The sequence below is a fragment of the Aptenodytes forsteri genome, unplaced genomic scaffold (assembly GCF_000699145.1).
Source record: "Aptenodytes forsteri isolate BGI_AS27 unplaced genomic scaffold, ASM69914v1 Scaffold68, whole genome shotgun sequence".
Taxonomy (NCBI): Eukaryota; Metazoa; Chordata; class Aves; order Sphenisciformes; family Spheniscidae; genus Aptenodytes; species Aptenodytes forsteri.
This window is the reverse complement of record NW_008795382.1, coordinates 2944544-2967676: the sequence shown is the minus strand read 5'-3', so window position 1 is coordinate 2967676 and position 23133 is coordinate 2944544. Positions and strand designations below refer to the sequence as shown.

Genomic DNA, 23133 nt, shown 5'->3' with positions numbered 1-23133 from the left:
CATTTGTGTATTTAGAGGAGAGTTCGTAAGTAAAGAAACCAATGAGTGCAGAAGGTCTTAGTGGCTTTAGAGCAGCTGAATGTGCTTTCGTCATCTTCATAAAATAAAAGGTCCCTGGGTGTGCAGTGAGTGCCCTTTCAGGGCCTTATTGCTTTTGTATAGACATTGCCAACCAAAGAGTCATCTTCCAACCTGGGTCCATTTTGGTTCCGACAGAAGAGAATCAACACTAAAAACTACTTTCATGGATTTCCTCCGTTTCTCACTAATCCTCTAAGCTATATCTGAGGCAATTCACGCTGTTTTCTACTGACTGCAACCCCAGCAAAAGGCTTCTAAAGGCTATGAATGAGAATAACTCAACATCCAAGAGTTTCCAACACATTCAGCACCAAATCCTAAGAGGAATGCTGGCCAACATCCAGCCAGCTGCTGTCTAGCGGGGATGCAGGTTAGCTGAGTGTCATGAGATCTTGGGGTGGATTCTAGGAATTAGGAATTTAATGAGGGGCTCTGGCCAGTCTGGGCATCTTGTGACCTTCACAAGTTTGCTAACACACGGAGTTAATTTTGTCTGTTTTCCTATTTGCAAAAATTTATGTGCTGCTTGCTGCTGAACTCACTGAGGTGAGTGGTGGTTTGTGCTTCTCTGCTGAAAGGTGGTGAAGAGTAAAAGTATAATACTGCTTATAAGTATAAAAGTATAAATAACCAGGTAGAATACCACCAAGGACCCAAATGCAGCTCTCTTCCTTTTGTGGAAAGCTTACTCTTGCAAGTTGGCTTCAGGGGGGCTACTTGTATCAGTAAGAGCTTCCTGGAGAGCAACTGTTCTCTTACAAATAAATCACAGCTGCCTGAGCAAGCTTGTTGGCTTCTGAAGCATTAGATGTGCACTAAACCCATTTCCCTCTTCTCTTTGTCTTCTATTAATAGGGTCATCCAGGCAAGGAAGGTCCTCCTGGAGAGAAGGGGAGTCAGGTAGGTGTCAAAAAGACCCTCATCGCTGTTAAGGGGAAGGTCGTGGTAGTTGGATGGAGACAAATCTCCATGGGGCTCCCGGGATGGCCAGGCAGCCAGGGGATGTGGGTCAGTGGAGGTGGCAAGAAGCAAACTCTGTTGAAATTTGAAAGCTGAGCCTGGCTTTCATCTGCTTGGGAGTCTCTTCTGGTGTTTGGGGTGGTCTTTTCTCAACTCCTTCCAGCTTTCCTGGCAAGCAGCGCTCTGTATCCCAGCGGACGTGACAACTGAAACTGTGAAGGGGAAGCCTTCTCTTAATCAGACACAAATAAATATCCTTCGTGGCACAGGGAATGCAGAAAAGAACTCTTTTTGTATTCCTGGTCTTCCTCTTTCTTCTCCTCCCCCTCAAAGTTGCTCTTTAACAATATATTTGAGAATATTGCTGGAAGCTAGAGTCCTTGAATTACACAGTCATCTGTCTGTCCAGGAGATTTACCATCTGCATCCCCGCTGTGTCCTATTCAGTTGAAAAACATTACCTTTGTCAAAAGTCTTTGATTAGAGCGCAGTCCGGTTTGATGGACGTCCGCTCGAGCCTTGCTCGGGTGCTGCACGGAGCACAACCCATGGCCGCAGCCGTTTGTCCGGCTCGTGTCACAGGAGGCCAAAAATTCAAACGTTGGCCTCTGCAGAATATGAGAAGCCAATAAGCGGTTGTGCCGGCACTCCCCGTGCTGGGAGACGTTTAGCAAACGTCAGGGAGGTGATCTCGGAGCAGCGCTGGTGCTGCAGGTCTCCTCCAGCCAATGCTCGTGTGAGGTCTGGGATGCTGGTGGACCTGTCAGCTCTGGCTGTCAGGCTGGAAAAAATTGTCCGTCTCAGGCTGGGAGAAGCAGAAGGGTGTTTGTTTAGTTAAGGGAATTGGAGCGAAATAAAAGCCAACTGGGTTCAATAAAGAACATGATTTATTTGCAGGTATAAGACTGGCAGCGAGGGTGGGAAGGAGAGTTTTTGCAGGGTGCGTAATGGGCACCATGTCTAGCGCGGCTCGTGGTGTCCCTGGGGATTTGCAGCTTTCGGTGCCAGAAAGGAGCTTTGTGAGCATCTCCTCTCCCACATAACTGAGGCCAAAGGACATCACCCTGAAGCTTGTGCCTCAAGCAATAGCTTGTCTCTGTGCTCATCATCATCACAAGCTCCGCTGCGTTACTGCAAAACCAGGATGGTTTGGAAGGGGGGAGACAGCAGAACACGTTCTTCCTCTCTCGGAGAACTTGTTCTTTTCTTTAATCCAAAACACAAATCGTCAACCTTATGTTATAAATCCTTTTTCTAACAAGTTGTTGCTATCCTGACTCCTCTCATCCTTCTTTCCTATCGTATGGATCTTTGCCGTTGGCTCAGCCCAGTTGTACCTGCTCGAGGTGATGTTCCTGTAGGGCTCTGTGCTATTTTGAGCTATTTTCAGATGGGCACTGCCATTTCCACCCGGTCTGAAGCAGCTAGATGGCTGGGATATTTGTTTTCCACACGCTCTCCTTATTGCTGCACCTTCGTGTTGATTTTTGATGTGTTTTTCTTGTTTGCTTTTTTTTCACCCCAGGGTCCACCAGGTCCTCAGGGCCCCATCGGTTATCCAGGACCACGCGGAGTCAAGGTAAGGAGGACGCAGAAACAGTGTCCATGGCGTTGCTTGTTCAACACGAGTTCTCCGGCTTGTGCTGGAGGCAGACGCTGCCAGTCGGCACAGATTGCCCTACCAGGGCACGTAGGGCCACTTCAGTGACCAACTGTATTTACTGCTCGAGCGAGCCTTGGTCCAGCGTCTTCTCTCGGGCCATGAGGATTACAAGTCCCCTGCTCTCCTATAACCCCTCCTAGCGTCGTTCAGCGCTTTGGAGAGATTTCTCTTTTAATTCTTCGTGAGCGTGGCTCAGTCCCATTCCAATCGTTTCCAGTTTACAACCAAAGTAAATCTCAGCCAGAATGTGAAAACTTTCGCAAGGTTTGTTAATAAAACAAAATAGCCTATTACTAAAACAAAGCAAGCTTTTCATGCTCCTTGTTAGACGAAGCTTGTGCGTCTCAGCAATGTGCTTTTTCACTGGACTGAATTCCAGCTCTTTCCTCGCTCCCGCTGCCTGCAGCGCTTGCATGCTGATAAGAAGGCAGTGGGTATTTTTTTTTTTCTTCCCTATTCGGCTCTGGCTATTATGCCCATCAAGGTGTATTAGTTCAGGTGCAGATGCATCCTGCATCCCAAAGGTCCAATGAATCTGCAGGGATCTGTGCTAGCAGATACAAACACAGCTTGGGGACTGACTATAGGTGACGTTAAGCCCTCTTAAACCCCCTTGTATATTTTTTTTCAATCGCAGAAACCCATTTGCTGTTCTGCCTTCAAAATTTAAGTGGGATGTATTTAGCCAAAGCAAGCTTTCATCTCATTTCTTGCAAGGCTGCAGATTGAGACGTAGTGGTCCATTAGGGAATGGTTTGCTGTTGTGTTTACCACTAAAATGGAACTTTTCCACATTAGAATGATCTAGAGAAAGTGTGTCATGCACCAAACCCGTAGTGCGTACAGACAAGGTTTTGCTTCCTACAAGCAGTGTTCTATTAACTGCACAAGCCTCCAGTTCAGGAAAAAAATGTCTCATTGGGTTTGCAGCTATAAATAACTTTCAGATCTTGCCTCGCTTACCAGAACCCTGTCCTGCTGCACAAATTTTGATGTACTTTTAATTATACTTTTTCTTGACATGCTGAAGGGAAAAAAAAAATTTAAAATACCCCAAGCAAGATATTATTCCTCAAAAAAAAAAAGCTTTGGTTTTTTTATTGTAAGAGTTGCACTGCACAGTACAGCTGGTGTAGATACCTGAAGGTGATGTTTTATCCCAAGAGGCAGGATAGATGGGAAGTGTGGGGGTCCAACAGGTTTGGGCTGGTGGCGTAGCAGGGAGCAGATCCTGACCACGCTCAGCACCTCCGGGCTGAACACCATGCCTTGGTGAAGCTTTGGAGGGCTCCTGCACCATATCACAAAAGCCCACACCAGTCGTGTTACTTTTTTTTCCCCCTCCTTTTGGTGCCTAAACATACTTTAAAGAAAAAAAAATAGCACATGCACAGAGGTGAGCACCGTGGTAAAAAAGAGCCAAGCTTAACCTGTGGGGGTGTTAGACGTGGTGCTGCTACCTGCTGCAGAGCAGCACGGCAATCTCTGGCTGTGTGCTCGGAGATTTTAAAATGGATTCACTTCCCGAGCGTCCGTGCACAGCTCGAGCACTGGTTTTTCTGTGAATGCTTGAGCGAACTCAGCACGCTGGCAAGGCGTTTGTGGAAATGTTTTTTGTTTTGTTTTTTTTTTTAAATACACACAGAAAAACTTTTCATAGTGAGTTTTATCCATGGAAACATAACTCCTGGGCAGGGAATAGGCAGAGACCACCAACCCAAATCAAGCCAGCAGAAGTTTGTGACTATAAGGTACCCACTGGTGACCCAAAAGCTAGATGTCAGCAGCTGATATTTGATTAGCAATATGTTTAGGAACATCACAGTTTGCAGAGATACCATTGTCAACATCGGAGGGAGCAAAAATCACCGTGTTTAATGATTTTTCACTCTTAAGCTTATCTATACCCATGTAACATCTTGTTTTATCTCCTGCAAGGGAGCAGATGGTGTTCGTGGATTGAAGGGCACCAAAGGTGAAAAGGTGAGTTAACACTGCACATTTGGATTGATTTTGTACAGCCTCTGAGCATTTTTTGCAGACTGGTCCCGCAGGATGCTCCCCATGACCCTTTCTCCTGCACAAAGGGTTTCTCTTAGACGAGCAGGGGGCTGAGCACCCAAAGGACTGGTAACCTCATTGTTTTCGGAGCGGGTGCAGGCTGGGTACCTGCCGTGATGTTCTGCTACATCTTGGCTCAGACCTGGGAGTCATGGAGCCTCCGTGGCGTGCCCAGGTTTTGAGCTGTTTGCTGGGGCAGCCGTTACTGATAGCTCTTGGTCCAGCGTCCAGATGATTTCCTCCTGACAAAATTCACAGCTTGAGTGATTCAATGGAGCTGAAGGGTTTGTGGTGGGTTACAGCTGGATAACAGTGGACGGGATATGCTGCCCAGCCCAGTCATCAGAGCAGCTTGTGAAATCCAAGTCAATACGAAAGTCAACACAGTCTATCTCTGCATGTCTCAAAGATGCAGTTGGTTTCTCCCAGAGGAAGAGCAGGAGATGGAGAAAAATCTTGCCCGGTCCCATAAACAGATCCGTGTTCCTTTGTTCCTGCTCCAAGCAATTCGGCAGCAAAGACGGCTGTTTTAGCTAGGGAATCCTGGCAGGGATCTTCCAAACTTTAAAAGTCTTTCTGGGAACTGTGTCTTCATTGCCTATGAGAGATTTGCTGTAGGATGAAATACATTATTGATTTGAGCTCCGCAATTAAACCTTCTTGGCTGAAAGAAATACTGCTACTGTCCTAGAGGTTGCCTCGAAGTCATGGTGTAAGACATCCTCCGTGAAAATAAAACCAGTTGTACTTCAGAAATAATTGGTTTCCAGTACTGGCAAGGTGGTGTTATTCACATTGAGCCAGATTTGTGAACTTGACTTGCAGCCAGGACGGGACGTAGGAAATACTTGCTGTGGTCCCTCGGGGACCTCGGCAGTTGCAGCCTGGCTGGGTTTCCACGCCTGTTTGTGCACACCAAAGACTTACAGAAGCCATTTCACAGTGGGTGGTCGGGGACCTAATCTTGTCCTGCACAGATAGGAGACATACGGTGAGGCTAGAGAAGCCTTTTTTCTTTTTTTTTTTTTTTTTTTTTTCCCCCCCAATCTATACACCTTGTCTGTTTTTCCCCTCTCTGTTATTTAGGGTGAAGATGGCTTCCCTGGCTTCAAAGGTGATATGGGCATCAAAGGAGACCGGGTAAGAGTCTGACCAATGTGACCTTGTAGTGCTTTGCCTTTCAAGCCTGTGCGTTATCGTGCAAATGCGGCTCGGGGAGAGGGACTCTTGTCAGGGTCCTTCTGGCATGTCCGATCTCGAGGCAGGAACTCAGGAATTTCATGTTCACATCAAGCACAGCAGTTGTAAATCCCTAAATTTGCTAGTCCCACCTTGAAGGTGAAATAAAACTGAGTGATAATAGAGGGCCCTGTCTTGCTGCTTTGACTGCTAGGGATACTGCGTGGCCCAGCTGTATCGTATTTATTTCCAGTATCTCTTCCCCTGTAATATCACATCTAGGGTCTGGTAGGCATCTTTATTTGTGCTTCCATCCCATCAATGTGAAGTGTGAAGTTACCGGGAACACGCTTTAATAGAAATCAAAGCAGCACTGTGAAAACTGCCAGGGGTGGAGTGTTATATTAGACTCGTATCTTTAGCAGCAAGGCACATTGCCTGGTGGCAAAAGCTTTTCAAATCGGTGGAACACAAAGAGCACCCGAAACCCCAGATCACAATCGGATGCGGGCAGCGGCTGCAGCCCGTGGCTTTGCAGCATGTCTGTCCGTCCTCCATGCCCAGCCCTTGGGGACAGGGGGCTGCCCTCATCCCCTCTCGGAGTGATGCATTGCCTGGAACTTGGTTTCCCCCAGAGCTCTGAGGCTCTCCCAGGGATCAAGAGAGCTTTGCAGTCATTCATCCCCGTGTTTAAAGGAAAAATGAATGCCTTGCGTGAAGGCTTGTAGCAGTAGAAATCAAATCCTCCATTTCTCCTGGCATTTTACTGTGTAATTGAACAGCTAAAGCAACTGGAAATCTTCCCCAGCCCCCACTTCTTGCCAAGGAAGAAGGACCGAAGCATCTTGGGGAGGTGGCATCTCAGGGAGGTGACCCCTGCCCTTGCCAAATGCAGATAGACATAAGCTCCTTCAAACAAAGCTCATGACTCCAGTTCCCACCAGCGAGCTCTTTGTGTTTTATGATGAGCAATAGAAGGACAAGGGGTACTCGGAAGCCTCGTGGATAAATCTGCATCCCCCCAGCTTCTGGTGAGCAAGAAGGCGGCTGCCTGTGTTTGCAGCACGGAAGCATCTCCTGTTACCCTGCAGTGTCACAACAATTCACATTAATAGCTCGGTTCTCTCGGCTCTCAGATTTCCTAATGATCTTCAGCACAAAAGCTCCAGCCCAGTCTTTCCTCCCCAGTTGCCCGGTTCAACCCTCAGTTAAACACTTCCCAGGGTTTGCTTGCACATCAAACTGCGATTTGGGAACCAGGAGGTGGGTAAAAGGGTGTGTTGCAATCAGAGCTAATGAAGGCTGTTTTGGTGGAGAGGTGCTGCGTGTAGGTGGGATAATTGGGCCACGGGAAAAGACGGCTGTTGTGGGAGATAATGGCCAGGCTGTGTGAATGAAAGGTTGGTGCTCTGATAATGCTCTGCAATTTACTCAATGACAGTCTCGTCTGAGCTTCTTGGTGAAGACCAGCTTTCTCCAAGAGTTGTATTAGCAGCTTCGTGGAGTATCTGATTGCAGCCGTTGAGGGTATTGCTGTCAGCAAACACGGGGTCTGGGACCTGCCTGCCCCGTCAACGCTTGTCTTGTGATTAACAGGGGGAAATTGGACCTCCTGGCCCCCGAGGTGAGGATGGTCCTGAAGGTCCCAAAGGTCGCTCTGGCCCCAATGGAGATCCCGGTCCTCTTGGTCCTGCTGGAGAGAAGGTGAGTCTCAAGGATGGAATCACCCAGGGATGTTTTACAGTAAAACTCACTTTTCTTTGGGTGTCTCAGGTGGGGTGGCTGGGGCAGTGCCCAGCATGGGGGGGCAGTGTCCAGCCTGGGGGGGCAGTTTTAGGGCAGAGGGATGGGGTATTGGGTATTGCTGTCAGCAAACCTGGGACCTGCCTGCCCCGTCAACGCTTGTCTTGTGGTTAACAGGGGGAAGGGCAGTGCCCAGCATGGGGGGGCAGTGCCCAGCATGGGGGGGCAGTGCCCAGCATGGGGGGGCAGTGCCCAGCATGGGGGGGCAGTGCCCAGCCTGGGGGGGCAGTTTTAGGGCAGAGGGATGAAGAGGAGCTGCGGGAGTTTTGTGTGAAGGCTGGCCTGAGTTCAACACAAAGACCGGAGGAAGCCCAGGGGAGATGGTTTTACTGCAGCGGCGTGACTTGAGCACATTGAGACGCTGGTCTCTTTGGGGTTATCTGCTTGGGTACGATGTCTTAGAAAAAAAGACCAGAGGAAAAAAAATGGAGAAATTGAAAGTATCGTGGACTCCAGTCTAATTTCTAGGTGCATCCAGTTGAAAAAAAAGATAGCAAAAAATAACCATTCCCCACTAGGTCCCTGACACGTTTACAGTGCTCACTCTGCATCAAACCCACTGGGCTTCCCCCAGGGAGGGCAGAGGATGATCGCGGTGCCCTGACAGCTTTATTCCATCCATGTCATGTCTGCTTTGCTCTTGACTTTTCTGCACTTGGCATCTCCCCTTTCTGCTGGTGCAAATCTGAAGCTGCCCGCAAGGTCTCTCTTGCCAATGCTAACACACTTTTATTTGTGTTTCAGGGAAAACTCGGCGTGCCAGGACTGCCCGGCTACCCGGGCAGGCAGGGCCCAAAGGTAACTCGTCCGGGTTCAGTCCTCGAGAGGTGCGGGGTGTGCTGGGGAGCCCAGCGGACACCGGCCGAGCTCTGATGGTGGTGCCGTGCACAGGGCTCAATCCCACTGCTCATGGGACGAGGTGGAACGGCAGCATTTCCAACCACACGGTCTCTCCTTCCCACCCGTGCAGGACAAATTTATAGACGGGTAAAAATAGCTCCCAGCCCCCAGCTGGTGGAAATCAGTGACTGGTTCTGCATCGCTTCGGTCTCCTGCAGAGCGGTGGGAAGAGATGCAGTGGGACAGGGGCTGCAGCACACGAGGGCGTGCAGGACTGCTCTGGTGATGGGTATAAACAGGCTCCTTGTGAGCTTTCATGCCAGTAATAGGCATAATAGTCCTTCTCCTTGTATTATGTTTTATATCTTCAAAGCTCTGTGTTAGTCTTAACTAATTAATTAAGGAGAATAGCTAATGAATCAGGGTCTCCCTGAAATTAAAATAAAACTGCCATTTGCAGATTTGCAAACATCCTTTGTATCTTATCTACACGCCCACCTTCATTTGGGCCATTTTCAAATGTTCTTTTTAAATTAAAACTGCAAATTCCACTACGAGACTAAGGCTGCAGCCTGGTTTTTACACGCTCTGGAGGCTTTGGGAACTTATGTTTCTGTTAACAATTTTTTTTTAAGAATCATATTTTATTATTCATGTTCATTGCTTGAAAAAAAAAAAAACAAACCAGGCTTGTTTAACACTGGAGACGTAATTATCTGCAAGAGATTGTTTCCTGGTTGTGGTGTGGATGGTTTACTTTCTAATTTGCATTTTGTATCTGGGGTAGTTTTTTGGCATTTCTTTGACGAATTCATATTTTAAAAGCAGCAGCAGCTATTCTCCAGGCACTTACATCAGAAAGGAACAAGCCAGGAGTTACATTTTCATGTGCAACAGGGACTTAGGAGCTAAAAAACAAAAGCCTGCCTGTTCCCCAGGCGCCCGGTTCAGCCATGGGCTTGGGCCTCTGCAGTGACTCCTAATGAGGCATGGACCTCTTTTTTGTTATTTTTGGATGAAATTTATTTTCTGAGGTAATTCCAGGTCTGTCTTCCCTTTTTTTTTTTTATATTAAAGGAAGGTTAAAAAAAAAGGCATTAGGAGCCGTAGACGTCACCAGGCGCTCGCTGGGGGTTATTCCAGGCCAGCGCCTGGCGTGGATGGACAGAGCTGCCCCTTTCAGTGTCTTGAACTGTTCTCTCTCTCTTTGCTCTTTCCCCCAAGGGCTCAATCGGCTTCCCAGGATTTCCAGGAGCCAACGGAGAGAAGGGCACACGGGTAAGAGCCGCTTTGTCTAGCTGCTTTGCTGATTTTTTTTTTTCCCCCCTCCAAAGAAAGGTCCTTGGGCAGGCCGTGGGGACTGCTCCGTTGCAGGCAGCTGCTGGGCTGGTGCTGTGGTTGCTTTTGCACGAAGGGGTTGCCCAAAAAGGGTCATCCCACCCGCCCGCATTCCAGGATGAGGTCCCCGGCGCAGGGAGTGCGGGACCGGCGAGAGCCTGGCTCAGTCAAGAGGCTCCCGACGCCGGCTCCTGGGAGAGGAGGATGCCCGTAATAGCACAGTCAGCTCTGCAGACAGCAGCTTTCCAATTAAACACTGGAAATTTTTCCCTCAAGATATTTTAAGAGATTTCTCTGAACCTGAATCCTTCCCGCGCTGTCAGACTTTGCTCAGGGCATGAAGAGCTTTTTAATTAACAGTAATTATTAGAGATGGGTGAATCTGCTCAGAAGCAGCATGAACCATCTTTAGCCTAACTTGAGATTCAAAATGCATAGCTGAAAACACTCTTACAAGTTCCTCCTTTTAATAAGCGGAGTTATTCTAAATTCATAAACACCCTCAAAATGTGGGGGCTCCGTCCTCCAGACTTGTCTCTGCCTCCCACCCCACCTCCATAGACTTTGCTCCCGAGTAAGGATTGTCTAAATATACTGGTGACTTCTTTATTTTGTGGAAGACATGCTTCAACTTGGGGATTCAGAGTACAAACATAAAGTCATTTTCTGCACCAGCTCTGGTCACAGGGGAAAAAAGGAGGGAGTGAGGAGAGCGAGTGGAATTAGTTTTCTTTTTACTCTCATTTAAATACAAATGACTTCTAACAGACGTGTTTGATAGGAGCCCAGAAAATATAAATCACTTTGCACTGCGTTAGTATCATGCCACTGAAATTTGGTTTATATCCACCTCCCCCCCCCCTTTTTTTTTTCCCCACTGAGTAATTTTCATTTCATTTGAACTACAAATGCAGCATCCTATCCCCTCCCTCCACTCCGGGCGGGAGGAGGGAGGCTGTGAATAAGGCAGCTGCCACGACAGCCTTGAATTCACTGTAGCCCTGTAATTACCACCCGCCTTATCAAATATACAGCAATAAAATCCTTGGGCTGGATTTTTAGGTGGTGTAAAACAGGGCATCGGCACCGCAGCGGGGCGGCGACGTGCTGCTTTGCATCCCTGAGCATCCGCATCCCTCTTGCTCCATCTGCTAATTTTATTCTGGTGGGATGGAGAGCCAGACCACTGGGATGGGAAACCTTTCGGGGAGCGGAGCAGGTACCAGGGGCTGGTGGTTCATGAGATGGGGGAAAAAACCCCAAGGGTTGAGCTGGTTGAATTTTGGCAATGCCCAGCCTGAGAGGGATTGAGGAGGGAGCCGGTGTGCTGGGAAGGGGCCCAACTTCAGGACCGAGGCGATGATAAGATAAGACAAAAAATCAGCGGTTTGCTCACTTTTAGTCTAAATGAGCTTTGTGCTTTTAGGCGGAGGTAGTGAGGACACTTAGTTACACCCACTGGCATGCCACGTATTTCTTCAGTTACGAATCAAAAAGGGGTTTTTGCGTTTCAAGCCCAACGTGGAAGGAGATGGGGTAGCTCATGTTGTCCTGGCTTGGGAGCTGAGATGCATCTGGGCCAAGATGGGCTCCGGAGCACGTTGTGGTTGGTGGGGCTGCCACCACCGTGCCGGCAGCCCCAAAACCTCTGGTTGGAGAGGAATGTGGGGAGAAATGAGGGGTTTTTGTGTGTGGGGAGCAGGGACAGGGACTGGCACCCCCACTCCTAAGGAGGAGCACGGTCTGGCATGCCTCTGTCAAATAGAAATAAGATGGTTTATTTTATGGTAATTTTTAATTTTTTTCCTCTCCAATGAGTGATTGCACCATTTATGCCATTCCACACCCAGTCCAGCAACGTGAGCTTGTTTTATCGGTGTGTTTGCATGTGAGAGAGCGGGGGGAGAGAGAGAGAGAAACTTCCGTGGACAAATCTCTCCTTGAGGAAAAGGAGCCCAGCTTGAAAATTTTTTAAGAATAGCAGAAATATTGATTTTTTTTGAGTAACTGTTTTGTTATCCTTCTTTTTTTTTTTTTGCTCCCAAGTATCTGATTTGAAATAAGTGAAAAGCAATTATATACAGGAAAATAGACTGAGCTGGGATCACACCACACAAACCAAATGGCGACCGTCAACTTAATTTAAGCCTCATTGAGTTAGGCTTGATAAATTCCCCTCTGTTTCTCTTGAGACCAGTAAATTTGCTATTTTATGAGCATGTCCACATATAGTCAAGAAGGAGTTTCTAAGATTTGCTTCTCCAGTGCATTGTGGAGTAACCCAATTTGCAGCTGAAATGACCAAAAATCATCTGTTTGTCTTTTCTTTTTACAAGGTATTACTATTATGCTATTCAAAGCAGTTGTTCATGTTTCCAAAATAATACGAATCACACGTTTCTCTTACGACCGTCGTCATCTAGGAATGGAAATAAGCTTTCCCGCTCATTATTACAGCAACACAAGTAGTCTTCCCAAGTCCTTAAATAATAAAAAAGGTGAAAACCAAAGGCGGAAGAGCAGTACCAGCAGATCCTGCCGGCGTGGGCAGCTGAATTTTGGTGCTGGCAGAGCTAAAGCTCCCCAAACCTGAAACCCCAGCTTCTGGCTGTTCAGCTGCACAAAAGGGCTGGCAAAGTTAAAAATGGGGGGGGGGAAAGGATGTTTGGTGTTTTTGGAGAAGTGTGACCTGCTCGCCCAGCTGCCTGCAGCTGGAGGTGAGCTCGGGTGAGCTCGCTTGGACGTTTTCAAAACCTGATCATAAAATCAATAGTTAGATGTGAATAAGTGGTCTTATTTTTGGAGCTAATAGGCCTCTGCCATTAGCACGGGGTAATAGATCTCCCTGCTCGCCCAGTCTGACAGAGCCTGGGGGGTGCGTGGAGGTACTGAAATCCTAGGCGCCATTTATTTGGGTGCCTAGAAAATAATCTGAATTTAGATGCCTTTCCCTCGGTGTCCCTGTTTGAAAAATATAGGTCTGTGTACATTTACAGTGCTATATAAATTCTTCGCAACGGTACACGGTGCTGTATGCATGATTAATGACAGCAATAAGCAGGGGAAAATTTTGCTTAAAAATAGAATTGAGGAAGGAGGAGAGGAATATGTGGGGCTACCTGCAGGGAGGTGGCACACACTCCTCTCCACCTGCTCTGAATTTAGCCTCCTGTAGCTAAAGGAAAACCAGCTGGAGTACTTTAAAAGGATTTTTTTGTAATTAATTTAAAAAAAGGTATGCCAGCAGGGTTTATTAAATGGAGCTGCAGAACAAGGAGGATTCAGCAAGACTAATTTTAGTAGCTTGAAGAAAGTTGATTGTAAAGTTTTCCAGCTCCTGTTTTACGTTTGCCTGGTTAATGAGTGCCAAATAGGAGAAGGCAAGATTGTGAGATGATGGATTTGGGGCAGAAAATGGCAAGTGATATTTTAAGCATTCTGTGTTGCTTACGTAGAAAGCAAGTCTTTCTCTTCCTTCCTTTAACAGGTGATTGGTAACAATAGTGGCCTGCAGGTCCAAAGGAAGAAAGTTAAACCTATGGGTATTTTTTTGGTAACTTGACACTAGCCAAAATAGTGTTTTCAGGGAACAAGCTCTAGGCCATCACTTTTCTTTTAGGCGCAGGGTAATGGAGCTTAATGTAATGCCAGATTTAGGACCCAGCCGTCTCTGTCTTTTTTCTGTCAGAATTAATCACAGTCCCCCATTAGAGGAAGCTGAGTGCATCTGTCAGATCTCATAAGCCTGCTGCTTTGTCACTGCTGCAAAACAATGTCTTAAATTACTTGTTTAGCACAAAGTTCACAGAGATGAAGAAAGATTTGTAAATATGTGGGGCAGCTTAATTGGCTTTTCTGGCGTAAAATAACTGCTCAGAGCAGGAACCCTGCTCTGCTGCTGTCGTTCCTTAAATATTTAACAGTACAGGTCTTGTAACACGTGTGTGCATCAGTGTGAGCCAGCCTGCCCTGCTCCTGGCCGGGGCGAGGACCAGCTCTTCCCCACGTCGGGAGCTGGGTGAAGGGGCGAGCGGAGATCAGTGGGAAGAGGGATTGTAGGTTCTGGGGTGGCAGTTGAAGAGCTTTTCTGCTGGCTCTGGTGTCTTGGCTGGCTTTTTGGGAGACTGCGTGGTCCAAGTGGGTGGCCTTATCTTTGAAAGTCTTTGTGGTGTTTTAAAGGACTTGGGTTACTTTTTCTTAAGAGATTCCTCCCCTCAGATGGTAGATGTCGTCTGGGCATTGGGATTACCGTCCAGACCTGCCCAAGCATTATAAATTAAAACAAATACAAGAATCGGGAGATGAAAGTAAACCTGCTGTTGTCCTTTTCATTGCAGATGAGAACCGGAGAGGTTTTGGGGGCAGTTTGTGTGCAATAGGCTCCGTTGCGGGTTCATCTGCTGCGAGCTCAGCCTGTGATGCTGGCCGCTAACTCCTCTTTGTTTCTTTTTCGTTCCAGGGGACACCTGGCAAACCAGGTCCAAGGGGGCAGCGCGGTCCAACGGTAATGATCCATTTCTTCGTTCTTGTGCATTTTGAAAGCTTGTTAGGACCAGGAGAAAGTGTGATCTGGTTTATGTCCTCACTGGGTGGTAGGATCTGGCCTTCAGCGGTTAAAGCTAAGCAGAGGGGGGACAGTGATTTGGGGCTGGGGCTCACCAGCGAACATGGTTTAAGCTCATAACAAGGTCAGACCTCCAGTGGCAGTGATGAAGGCTCATGTCATTTCCTTGATGGTGGTGGGATCGCTCGTTGACCCGGTGCAGCTCAGGCACTTGGGTGCTTTGCCTGATCACAATGTAGTGGTGTGGGTAGCAAGAAGGGCTAAAATGTCATCTTTTGTGTCTTTTTAAGGGTCCACGTGGGGAAAGAGGCCCTAGGGGAAGCACTGGGAAACCCGGCCCAAAGGTAAGGTTTTGGGGAGCCTATTGGAATTGTCCTAAAAAGTGTTGATATAAGAGACCGTCTGGTTCGTTGCCCTCCGTTTCCCTTCTCTCCTGATCTTCATTGCCCAGCCAAATGGCTCATAACCCACCTTGTAAAGTATATGCACAGGTCCGAAAAAATGTGTTGGCCCACATTTCAGCAGGACACCAAGGGCATGCATGAATTTAGAACCGTGGCAACCAGAAGGGGAGGGAGCACCCCCATGTCAGGGACCAGCACAACCCTACGATCCACTGACGCTTCTGCTAAGCCCTATTTTTTGGTGTTTAAGTAGCATTTGAACCACCTCAGAGGCCTTAGGCTGTGCCATGGGCGAAAGGGCACGTATTGCTGCTGGGCTCCAGAACCTTGCACCTTGCTGAGCCACTTTGCATGCGCACTGTGCGCCCACGATTGGTCACTGGGCAAAATAGGTATTCTTCTGCCAGCCAATCTGGAGGCACACTCAGCTCTAGAACCTGCTGCAGAATCACCAGGCACGATGGAAGCAAAGCTTTTGTAGTGAGAAGTTGCCACCACCACGCTGCCGGCTTTAAAAATAAATGTCTCGGCTTTGTATCAGCATGAATTTTTGATAAATACCTCGTCTTCGCGGCGGCATTTATCTCTCAGAGGTCAGAGGGAGGCTGTTATCAGGTGGAAATATCCTGAGCTCACTGACGTTATCTTTCCTGTATTTTTATTACGTGATGTGGTGGGAACGAGCAGCTGCTCGTTTGTCACTGGGTGCTGCTCCTGATACAGAATTAATAATAGAGAGGGGCCGGGGGAGCCGGTGGGGTGTGGTGTCACGGTGGGCTTGGTGCCATTTGAAGTCTTTGTGCAAAGCAGCTACAATGGTGATATATGTATTTTTAATGGTGTGTTGTTTTGTTTATTCGTGAAAGGGCAACTCTGGTGGTGATGGCCCCCCTGGTCCTCCTGGCGAAAGGGTAAGGCAAGCCGGTGGGGGTAAAGCGCAGGACTCAATCCAAGCCCGTTAGTTTAACACGGCAGACGAGGCGGGTTTGCAGGGCTGAGATGGTGCTGAGGGTTTTTTTTGCAGTGAGCATCCTACCAAGTACCCTGTTATGCAGAGAGGGGCGGGCAGCTTGCTGGAGCCCGCATGCAGCTTAGCATACCTCGGTCAGCAAAAAGGAAAAATCTGTTTAGAAACCCGAGGTGAAACGTGCTTGTGTGGAGAGAGAGAGAGGTCTTGCAAGTCACCTGCAGCCCGTAGGTCCTTTCTGAGCTCTCCAAGTAAGGCTCGAATGGGACCTTGGGTGTCCTGTGTAAGCATCGCTCCATGGGAAAAGTCACCCATAGGTTTTGTGCAGACAGCCAGAGCCCTGATTTTCTGGAGGAGGTGGGTGGTCCTCTAGGACCTCGTGCTGCTTTTTTCAAATTACAGCACGCTAGGTAGAAAATACTGAAACAATGGGACTTCCATGATTTTAACTTCAATTTCTGCTTTTTTTTTTTCTTCTGGGTGTTTTTGTTTTGTTTGTAAATTTTCTACAAAGTTGCCCAGGGAGGAAATATATGAAATTGGTCCCTCCTTTGCATCTGCTGGTTGTGACCGCAAGGGCGGGGAGCTGCTGCTGATGCCGCTCTGGGCAAGCAGCGCTCTGAAGAGCATCTCTGTGGCAGCGGCCCCAAAGCCACCAGCTCTCTTCTTTTTCATTCCTGCAGGAGCTGGTAGCTCCCAGGTGCTCTCACTTGAGCTGGGATGGGAAAAGACCTATTTTTCATAGCACTGGGAGGGACAGGCACAAAGCAGTTGATAGCCCTCTTCATGTTTGCAGTGCTTTTTGCAGCTGGACAGGCCACTCGGTTAACCATGCCTGGTGGTTCTTACTTCTCCATGCATTTTTTTTCAAGGGATGGCACTGTGCAGCTGCATCTTGCACTTCGGGGCATTTCTTTGGGGTAGAAATAGCTGGCTTTCCATATCTTTGTGCTCATTTGCTGTTCACACAGAGCTAGTATTTCATAGTGAAGCGCTATAGGTTCCTTAACCATGTTTTCTGGCTTGTTTTTGCATCCCAGGGACCACCAGGGCCTCAAGGACCGACTGGATTTCCTGGACCAAAAGGCCCCCCTGTAAGTAACGCCCTTTCTAGAACATGCAAAGAAATACATAAAGTCTTTTCCATCCAGCTGTGATTGCCTGTGCCAGCTCAGTCTTAGCTGCTCCTCTGACAAGCGGTGACATACCCAATAAAAGGCATTACTGAGACATCATGATGATAACCCGACAGTTTAAGATTTTAAATAGCCGAATAAATTGTGGCTGATGATAAATGTGCATCTCCTAATGACTCAATATCGCTAGGATCTTCCATGGTTGCTCTGTTCTTTATTTTCCCCTCTGTATGCTGGGAGGACAGCACAACTGAGTAAGACTTCTGTCTCTGCAATTATTATACACTGGTGGGGAACCTCAGAAACCTTTTTGGAGTGATTTCCTTCCCTGTGGTGAACAGCTCGCTCCCGTTCTGGACCTGTAAGATAAATCTTTCCTTTGGGAGATGTATGGGAAAGGGCCGTATCTTTTAGGGTTCTGAGCAGCCCCATTTCACTGTAAAATGGATGGGAACTAATGCAAGGAGGCAAGCAGGTTTGATTCAGTCCTTATCACAGTTTTACTGCTGAGCGCATGGTCGTGTTCCTTCTCACCCTGGTTTTTTGCTGTAGGGTCCTCCTGGGAAGGATGGATTGCCTGGTCACCCCGGACAGAGAGGAGAAACCGTAAGTAGCCAAAAATCTCGGGCGGATCATTAGTCCTGAATCTTGTCTTGCTGGTTGGTTTTTCTAAACCCTTCTGTGCAGCTGGGGAGATGTGGCCACACGTTTGTTTTCCCTGGAGGTCTGCGTCTCTCCAGCTGCATGGGATGGTCTACGGGAAGCAACCCTCTTCTGAGCAGGACAGGTCGGTCTAATGATGATTTATGTGAAGGTTGTGCACCAATTCCTCTCTCGCTGTCCCTTTAGTAGATTGTGGAGGTCATGTGCATCGTGCATGGAGACAATGTAAGCAGAGATGTAGTGATGCCAGTGACCGGCATCAGAGGCAGCTGGGTTTCTGCCGTGACGGGTGCTGCAAGAGGCAGCTCCTCGCGAGGTTGGAGGATGTTGGCTGGGGTTGAGTCTGGGTCAGCACCAGCACGAGCCAGCACTTGGTGTGGCTCTTGCTTTCATGAGGTGGAGAGGAGGCTGGGGGGTGATTTCCAAGCAGCCCCCGCAGCCAGGCTCTGTAGCCCAAGGACTCGCCGAAGCGCTTGTCCCTTTGCCCTCCCAAGGGGGAAGGCTGTGCCTCTGCTCTTTACCTCTACGGGTAAAGTCTGTGCTTTCTTTCCCACTCCATCCTTTGGAGATGTGCAGGTTTTAGGTCTGTCTATTCCAGAGATGTAACTCTAGGGCTGTGGTAGCAGAGGTTTTTCATGCAAGACGGGCTCCATCCTTTGTGAGCTCAGCTTTCTGCACCCAGCTGCGTTAGGGCAGGGGCAGTTTATTTTCTCTGGAACCTGCAGTGGGAAGAAATAAACGATTTTCACTCTTGATGCACCATGTGGCCCACGCCAAGAACTGTTGCACAGAGTTACAGAGAGAGTAAGAGTTACAGCCCAGCTTTGGCAGTGCTTGTTTTGAGAGGAAGGCAATTCCTGGCCAAGATGAGTGGTTTAATGGTTTTCCTCTAGTTTTTCTGTCCGCACCGGTTACTGCAGCACGCTTGTGTATCAGCCACTTGCCTTAGCACCTGAGTAAGAAGAGCATCTCTGCTGACGCTGCCTTTTAGCCAAAGCTACACACAAGGTCCTCATGAAGTTTTGCTTAAGCCCCCTCCAGCAGCAATAATCCCTTGCTGCAACCCAGGGAGTGGCTCCTGGCTGGTTTAGGTACCTCACTGTATCGTACGCATACTGCTTTGTCCGTTTTAAAAGGTTTTGTTGCACAGATGTAATCATTGTTTCTCACCAAAGGAGAACGATGAGGCATGCTGAAGGTATGATACCCTGGCTGTTGTGCGTCTCTGGTGGTCTGTTTTCTGCACCTTTTTTGCTTGAAGGATACTCTAAGCAAAAATGACCCTTCTGCCATGTATTCCTCTGCATGCAGTAATTAGTATTCTTCTGTGGCATTTTTGGGGATGTATGTTGTTTTTTTTTCCCTCGGCTGTTTACAATCCAGCTCATTCGCTGTTGTTGGTATGTCCCTCTCCCCAACGCTGCATGCTGCATGTTAGCAGATAGACTCTTTGTCCTGTGTTTATTTTACAGGAAAAAAACCCCAACTTCCTCTCCTCAGCTTTGCATTTTTCTCCACTGCCTTTCCTAGCAAATGAGCATTAAAAAGGCTTTGCACATTATGCATTTTTTCCCCTCAACTTACAACACAACAATTTAATTAACTTGCCTGGCATTTGCTAAGCAAGGCAATGCAAATACAGCTCAGCGCAACACCAGGTATTTTATTTACACTCCGTAAGACTGACTTTAAGGCAATGGTTGTGGTATTTTTGAACACACAATCCTCAGGTCAGGATTAACTCAAAGGTGAAGAGAAGAGTTTTCGCCTGCCAGAGCCTGACTGTGACATTTAGTCTTCCTTCATTGAGTTATCTGTAACATCCAGGACACCTACATTCAAATTAGAAGAAGTAGTAAAAACTTTGCTTGCATCTGCTGTTATCAACTTGGAATAAAGCACCAAACTCCAAGTCTGCATGAATATGAATGGAGAATGGGCTTTCAGTCATCTGGGGTCTGAAAGTATTCCCTGATAGCTTTCTTCACTCGTTGCAGCATTAGCTTGCCTATCACAGGCAAGTGCTTCCAGAAAACCAGAACTCTGTTAATCTGTGCCGTCGACAAGCTTGCAAAGATCACTTTTGCAAAGATCACTGTCCCTTGCATCCTCCAGGGGTGCGTGCAGACATGTGCAGAACCAGGTAGCAGAAGTCCCTTTTTTGTGTCCCCCTTTCCTTACACGGTGCCCAAAAGCGAGGAGAGAAACATAAAAACAAATTAAATGTTATTTCCACATCAGTAGCCTTGTCAGCGCGCTCTGTGCCTTCACGCAAGAAAACCTAGACTTGAAATCTGTGTGTCAAATAGTTCCCTTTATTTTACTTCTCATTTAGTAGTAAATAGGCACACTGAAGGATGCTGAAATATTTGGCCATATTAGATTTACAAAGATTTGGATCTAAAAAAACTCTGTGCCCAAGGCTCAGGCAGGGTAAAAGGAAACCCCTTTCTTCAGATTAATAAGAAATGTCCTGCACAGAACTGGCTGAAATCTTTTTCTACGATAAGAGCTTAAATTGTACATTCGCTTCACAAAGATGTTTTGCCCTTTCCCCATCAATGACAGGATATTTTCTGTGATCCGCAGACAGCTATAGAATAGCATTGAGTAGTTTTTTTAGCATGACACATCACCGTTGGCTTGGGATTTATCTGATCATCTTTTGTGGCAATGAGAAAATAGCCTGTGTGCCCCGAATGACATTTCTCAAGCTTGTCAGCATGCTATAGTAAGAATAATAATTAACGTGCTTTTTAAAGAGTGGCTTAGGAGAGCTAAACAATTGCAGTGGTGATAGTTCATTATTGTCACTTTTCAAATGTCATTATAATTAGCTGTCATGGAGACTTTGCTACTCATCAGCATTTAGAGAGAAACACATTTGTGATGTCTTTCAACACATGTTGATGAAGGAAACGAAGCTTCACTCGGCCCCCAAGGCCGGTGGGTTTGTGGGCTTCAAGAGGGGCTGGAGATAGGCGCTGCCGGTGCCGAAAGCGGAAGATGGTCACCCAGCCTTCCGAGCTCCTGGGAGCTAAGCCTAAAACAGAGCTACGCCTAAACCAGTACCAGAACGGGGAGCAGGAGAAGGGAAATGGTTATTAAGAATTACTCAGCGTGAAGAAACTCACACATTCTGGCTTTTTAATAGCCATTTCCTCTCTAGGTTTTACGAGCGTAGCAAATTTTTATATATATATATGGCTAGTCCTTCAGCCAAACCGCAGTGGCTCCATCAAAACAGTAGAGCTGAGCTTTGAGAATCCCTTTTTCTTCCTCTGTTTCATCCCTGTATAAATGTACAAATACACATTTTCCACTTTCTGATTGATTTCTTGTTTCTTTTGTCTTTGGGTGTCTTCCCGTTCCTGGTCAGTAGTTTCACCAGAGGAGGAGCAGTCGGGTGGCAGTCTGAGACCCTCGCTGGAGTACTCCTTGGCAGAAGTGTCATCTCTTTCTCTTTTCCCTTTCTCTAACAGGGTTTCCAAGGCAAGACGGGCCCTCCAGGACCCCCCGGTGTCGTAGGCCCTCAGGTAAGAAATGAACGCTCGTGCTTGCCCCAGCCCTCTGCAGCTCACCTTCACCAGTTCAGCACAGCGGGCTCTCACAGCTCTGATGGTTTAGCTGGAGCTGCTGGGACTGCAGGTTATACAGCACAGATGCTCCTCTTCCAGGGGAAGCAAAGTCATGTCGAAGCAAGCTTGATGGCTTTGAAATTCCTGGCCAGGGTGTGAAATACCCCAATGGGTCCCAGCCCACCTTGTCGAGGCGGTAGGATGGTATTTAGACAGACGTGGCTGAAGGCTGCTGTAAATAAGGTGGCTCCTGTGAACTTAACAGAACTACCTTGGTGTAAAATTGGTGTAGGATGAGAGAGAGACCAGCTACACACACCCTGGCTAAAAGACCTGAAGCAGTCGGAGAGTTAAACAAGATCTCAAAGGGCTGTACGGCTGCTGGGGTGTTCAGGGCAGCGTAAACGTGATGCAAGAGGGCTCTTACATGTCCCTATGAAGAAATGCATCCCTCTTTTGACAGAATCTAGCAGGACTTTATGTCAGAGTTGGGCTATTTTTCTTTTAGTCACAACGAACTCTGTGCAATCTGGAAATAGTAACTGCACAACCAGAATTTGTACCCCTCAAGCACAGGCATGCAAGGCTCGTGCATCAGTTTTGTAGGCAGAGTCCTAGACTGAGTAGGACTGGCTTTGGGTTGAGTCTTCTTTCCTGAACTGCTGAGGATGCTTGCTCTTTAATTGCAAAGTAATTAATTTGTCCTTTTTGATGATAGTGTAAAGTCCCTGATTTGTAAATTCCCTGATTAGGGGCAATTCCCTGACTGTGTCTGTCTTCTCAAGTGCAAATTAGGTTCTATGGCAATTTTGTTTGGCTCTGCTGCGTGTAGTGAGCGTGGTCTGTGGTTGCTGAGTGATCGCAGTGTTACCGTTCTGTTTACACTAAGTGGCACCCTGCAGCGTGACGTGAATTACAACCACCGTCCCAGCGGACACCAGCGTGCAGGGATGTTATAGGCTTGTGCATACTTCCAACCCAAACTCTTCTATGATTCTATATGGCTTTTGTCCTCCTCCAAAATGGGCCACTTGGGAACCTTCTGCACTGGGCCTTATGTTACACTCGTCACCGTTAGTGCCCACATACAGCACAGAGACAGTCAGTAATTGCCGTGTAGTACAAGCCTAATTCGTTATTTATGCCCCATATAAGGAAGAATCAGCATGATTGTAGAGCACTTAGGAAGTTTTCAATTAAAAAAAAAAAAACTAAGCATAATAATTGTAGTAGTAATATCTCATTTATGTGAACGCTTTCATTCCAGAGGTTCCCAATGCCTCTAATCTGTCAAGTGCAATGTTGCCTGCTTCCAAAGCAAAGGTCTCTTTAGATGCCAAAGGAGGCATCTCTCCAGGGATTCCTGGTGGCACTGCAGGGGGACGGCTAAGGGAAGGAGCATCTTCCATCCCATCGCAACCTAAAGGAATAAACTGATAGCCTGCGCTTCTTCCTTCATTGTTTGCTCTGCTGATACCCAACCCCGATCTCTGTTTCTTCAGGGTCCAACTGGTGAGACTGGACCAATGGGTGAGCGGGGACATCCAGGCCCTCCAGGTCCCCCAGGTGAACAAGGTCTTCCTGGCCTCACTGGAAAAGAAGGGACCAAGGTAGGGACCAGCAGCCTACTGAATTCACCCTTCTTGCAAGCCTGGACGCCTGCCTCTCTCCCAGAGATGAAGAGGGATGATTTAGAAGAGACATGATGTTTCACAGTGTCTCATCAGGACTTGAGCCCAGAGGGAGGAGCCTGGGTCTCTGTGGAGTCTGCAGATCCTCAGCTATTTGTCACTGTCATTGCAGGGGGACCCTGGTCCCGCCGGCCTCCCGGGGAAGGACGGTCCCCCGGGCTTGCGAGGCTTCCCTGGAGAGAGAGGTCTCCCTGGCCCCATTGTG

The 23133-nt window shown here is 47.7% G+C and overlaps 1 protein-coding gene across 1 annotated transcript in view; it reads left to right on the top strand.

Annotated features, from left to right (window-relative positions):
* The window catches only part of COL5A1 (collagen type V alpha 1 chain), a 124432-nt gene that overhangs the window by 75263 nt on the left and 26036 nt on the right, over positions 1–23133 (top strand). The window contains exons 25-39 of the mRNA XM_019472435.1: positions 937–981; positions 2567–2620; positions 4643–4687; positions 5852–5905; positions 7541–7648; positions 8492–8545; positions 9812–9865; positions 14385–14429; positions 14780–14833; positions 15760–15804; positions 16901–16954; positions 17549–17602; positions 21142–21195; positions 22740–22847; positions 23041–23130. Coding sequence (XP_019327980.1) covers positions 937–981; positions 2567–2620; positions 4643–4687; positions 5852–5905; positions 7541–7648; positions 8492–8545; positions 9812–9865; positions 14385–14429; positions 14780–14833; positions 15760–15804; positions 16901–16954; positions 17549–17602; positions 21142–21195; positions 22740–22847; positions 23041–23130 — 918 coding nt within the window. The remainder of the gene's footprint in view (positions 1–936; positions 982–2566; positions 2621–4642; positions 4688–5851; positions 5906–7540; positions 7649–8491; positions 8546–9811; positions 9866–14384; positions 14430–14779; positions 14834–15759; positions 15805–16900; positions 16955–17548; positions 17603–21141; positions 21196–22739; positions 22848–23040; positions 23131–23133) is intronic.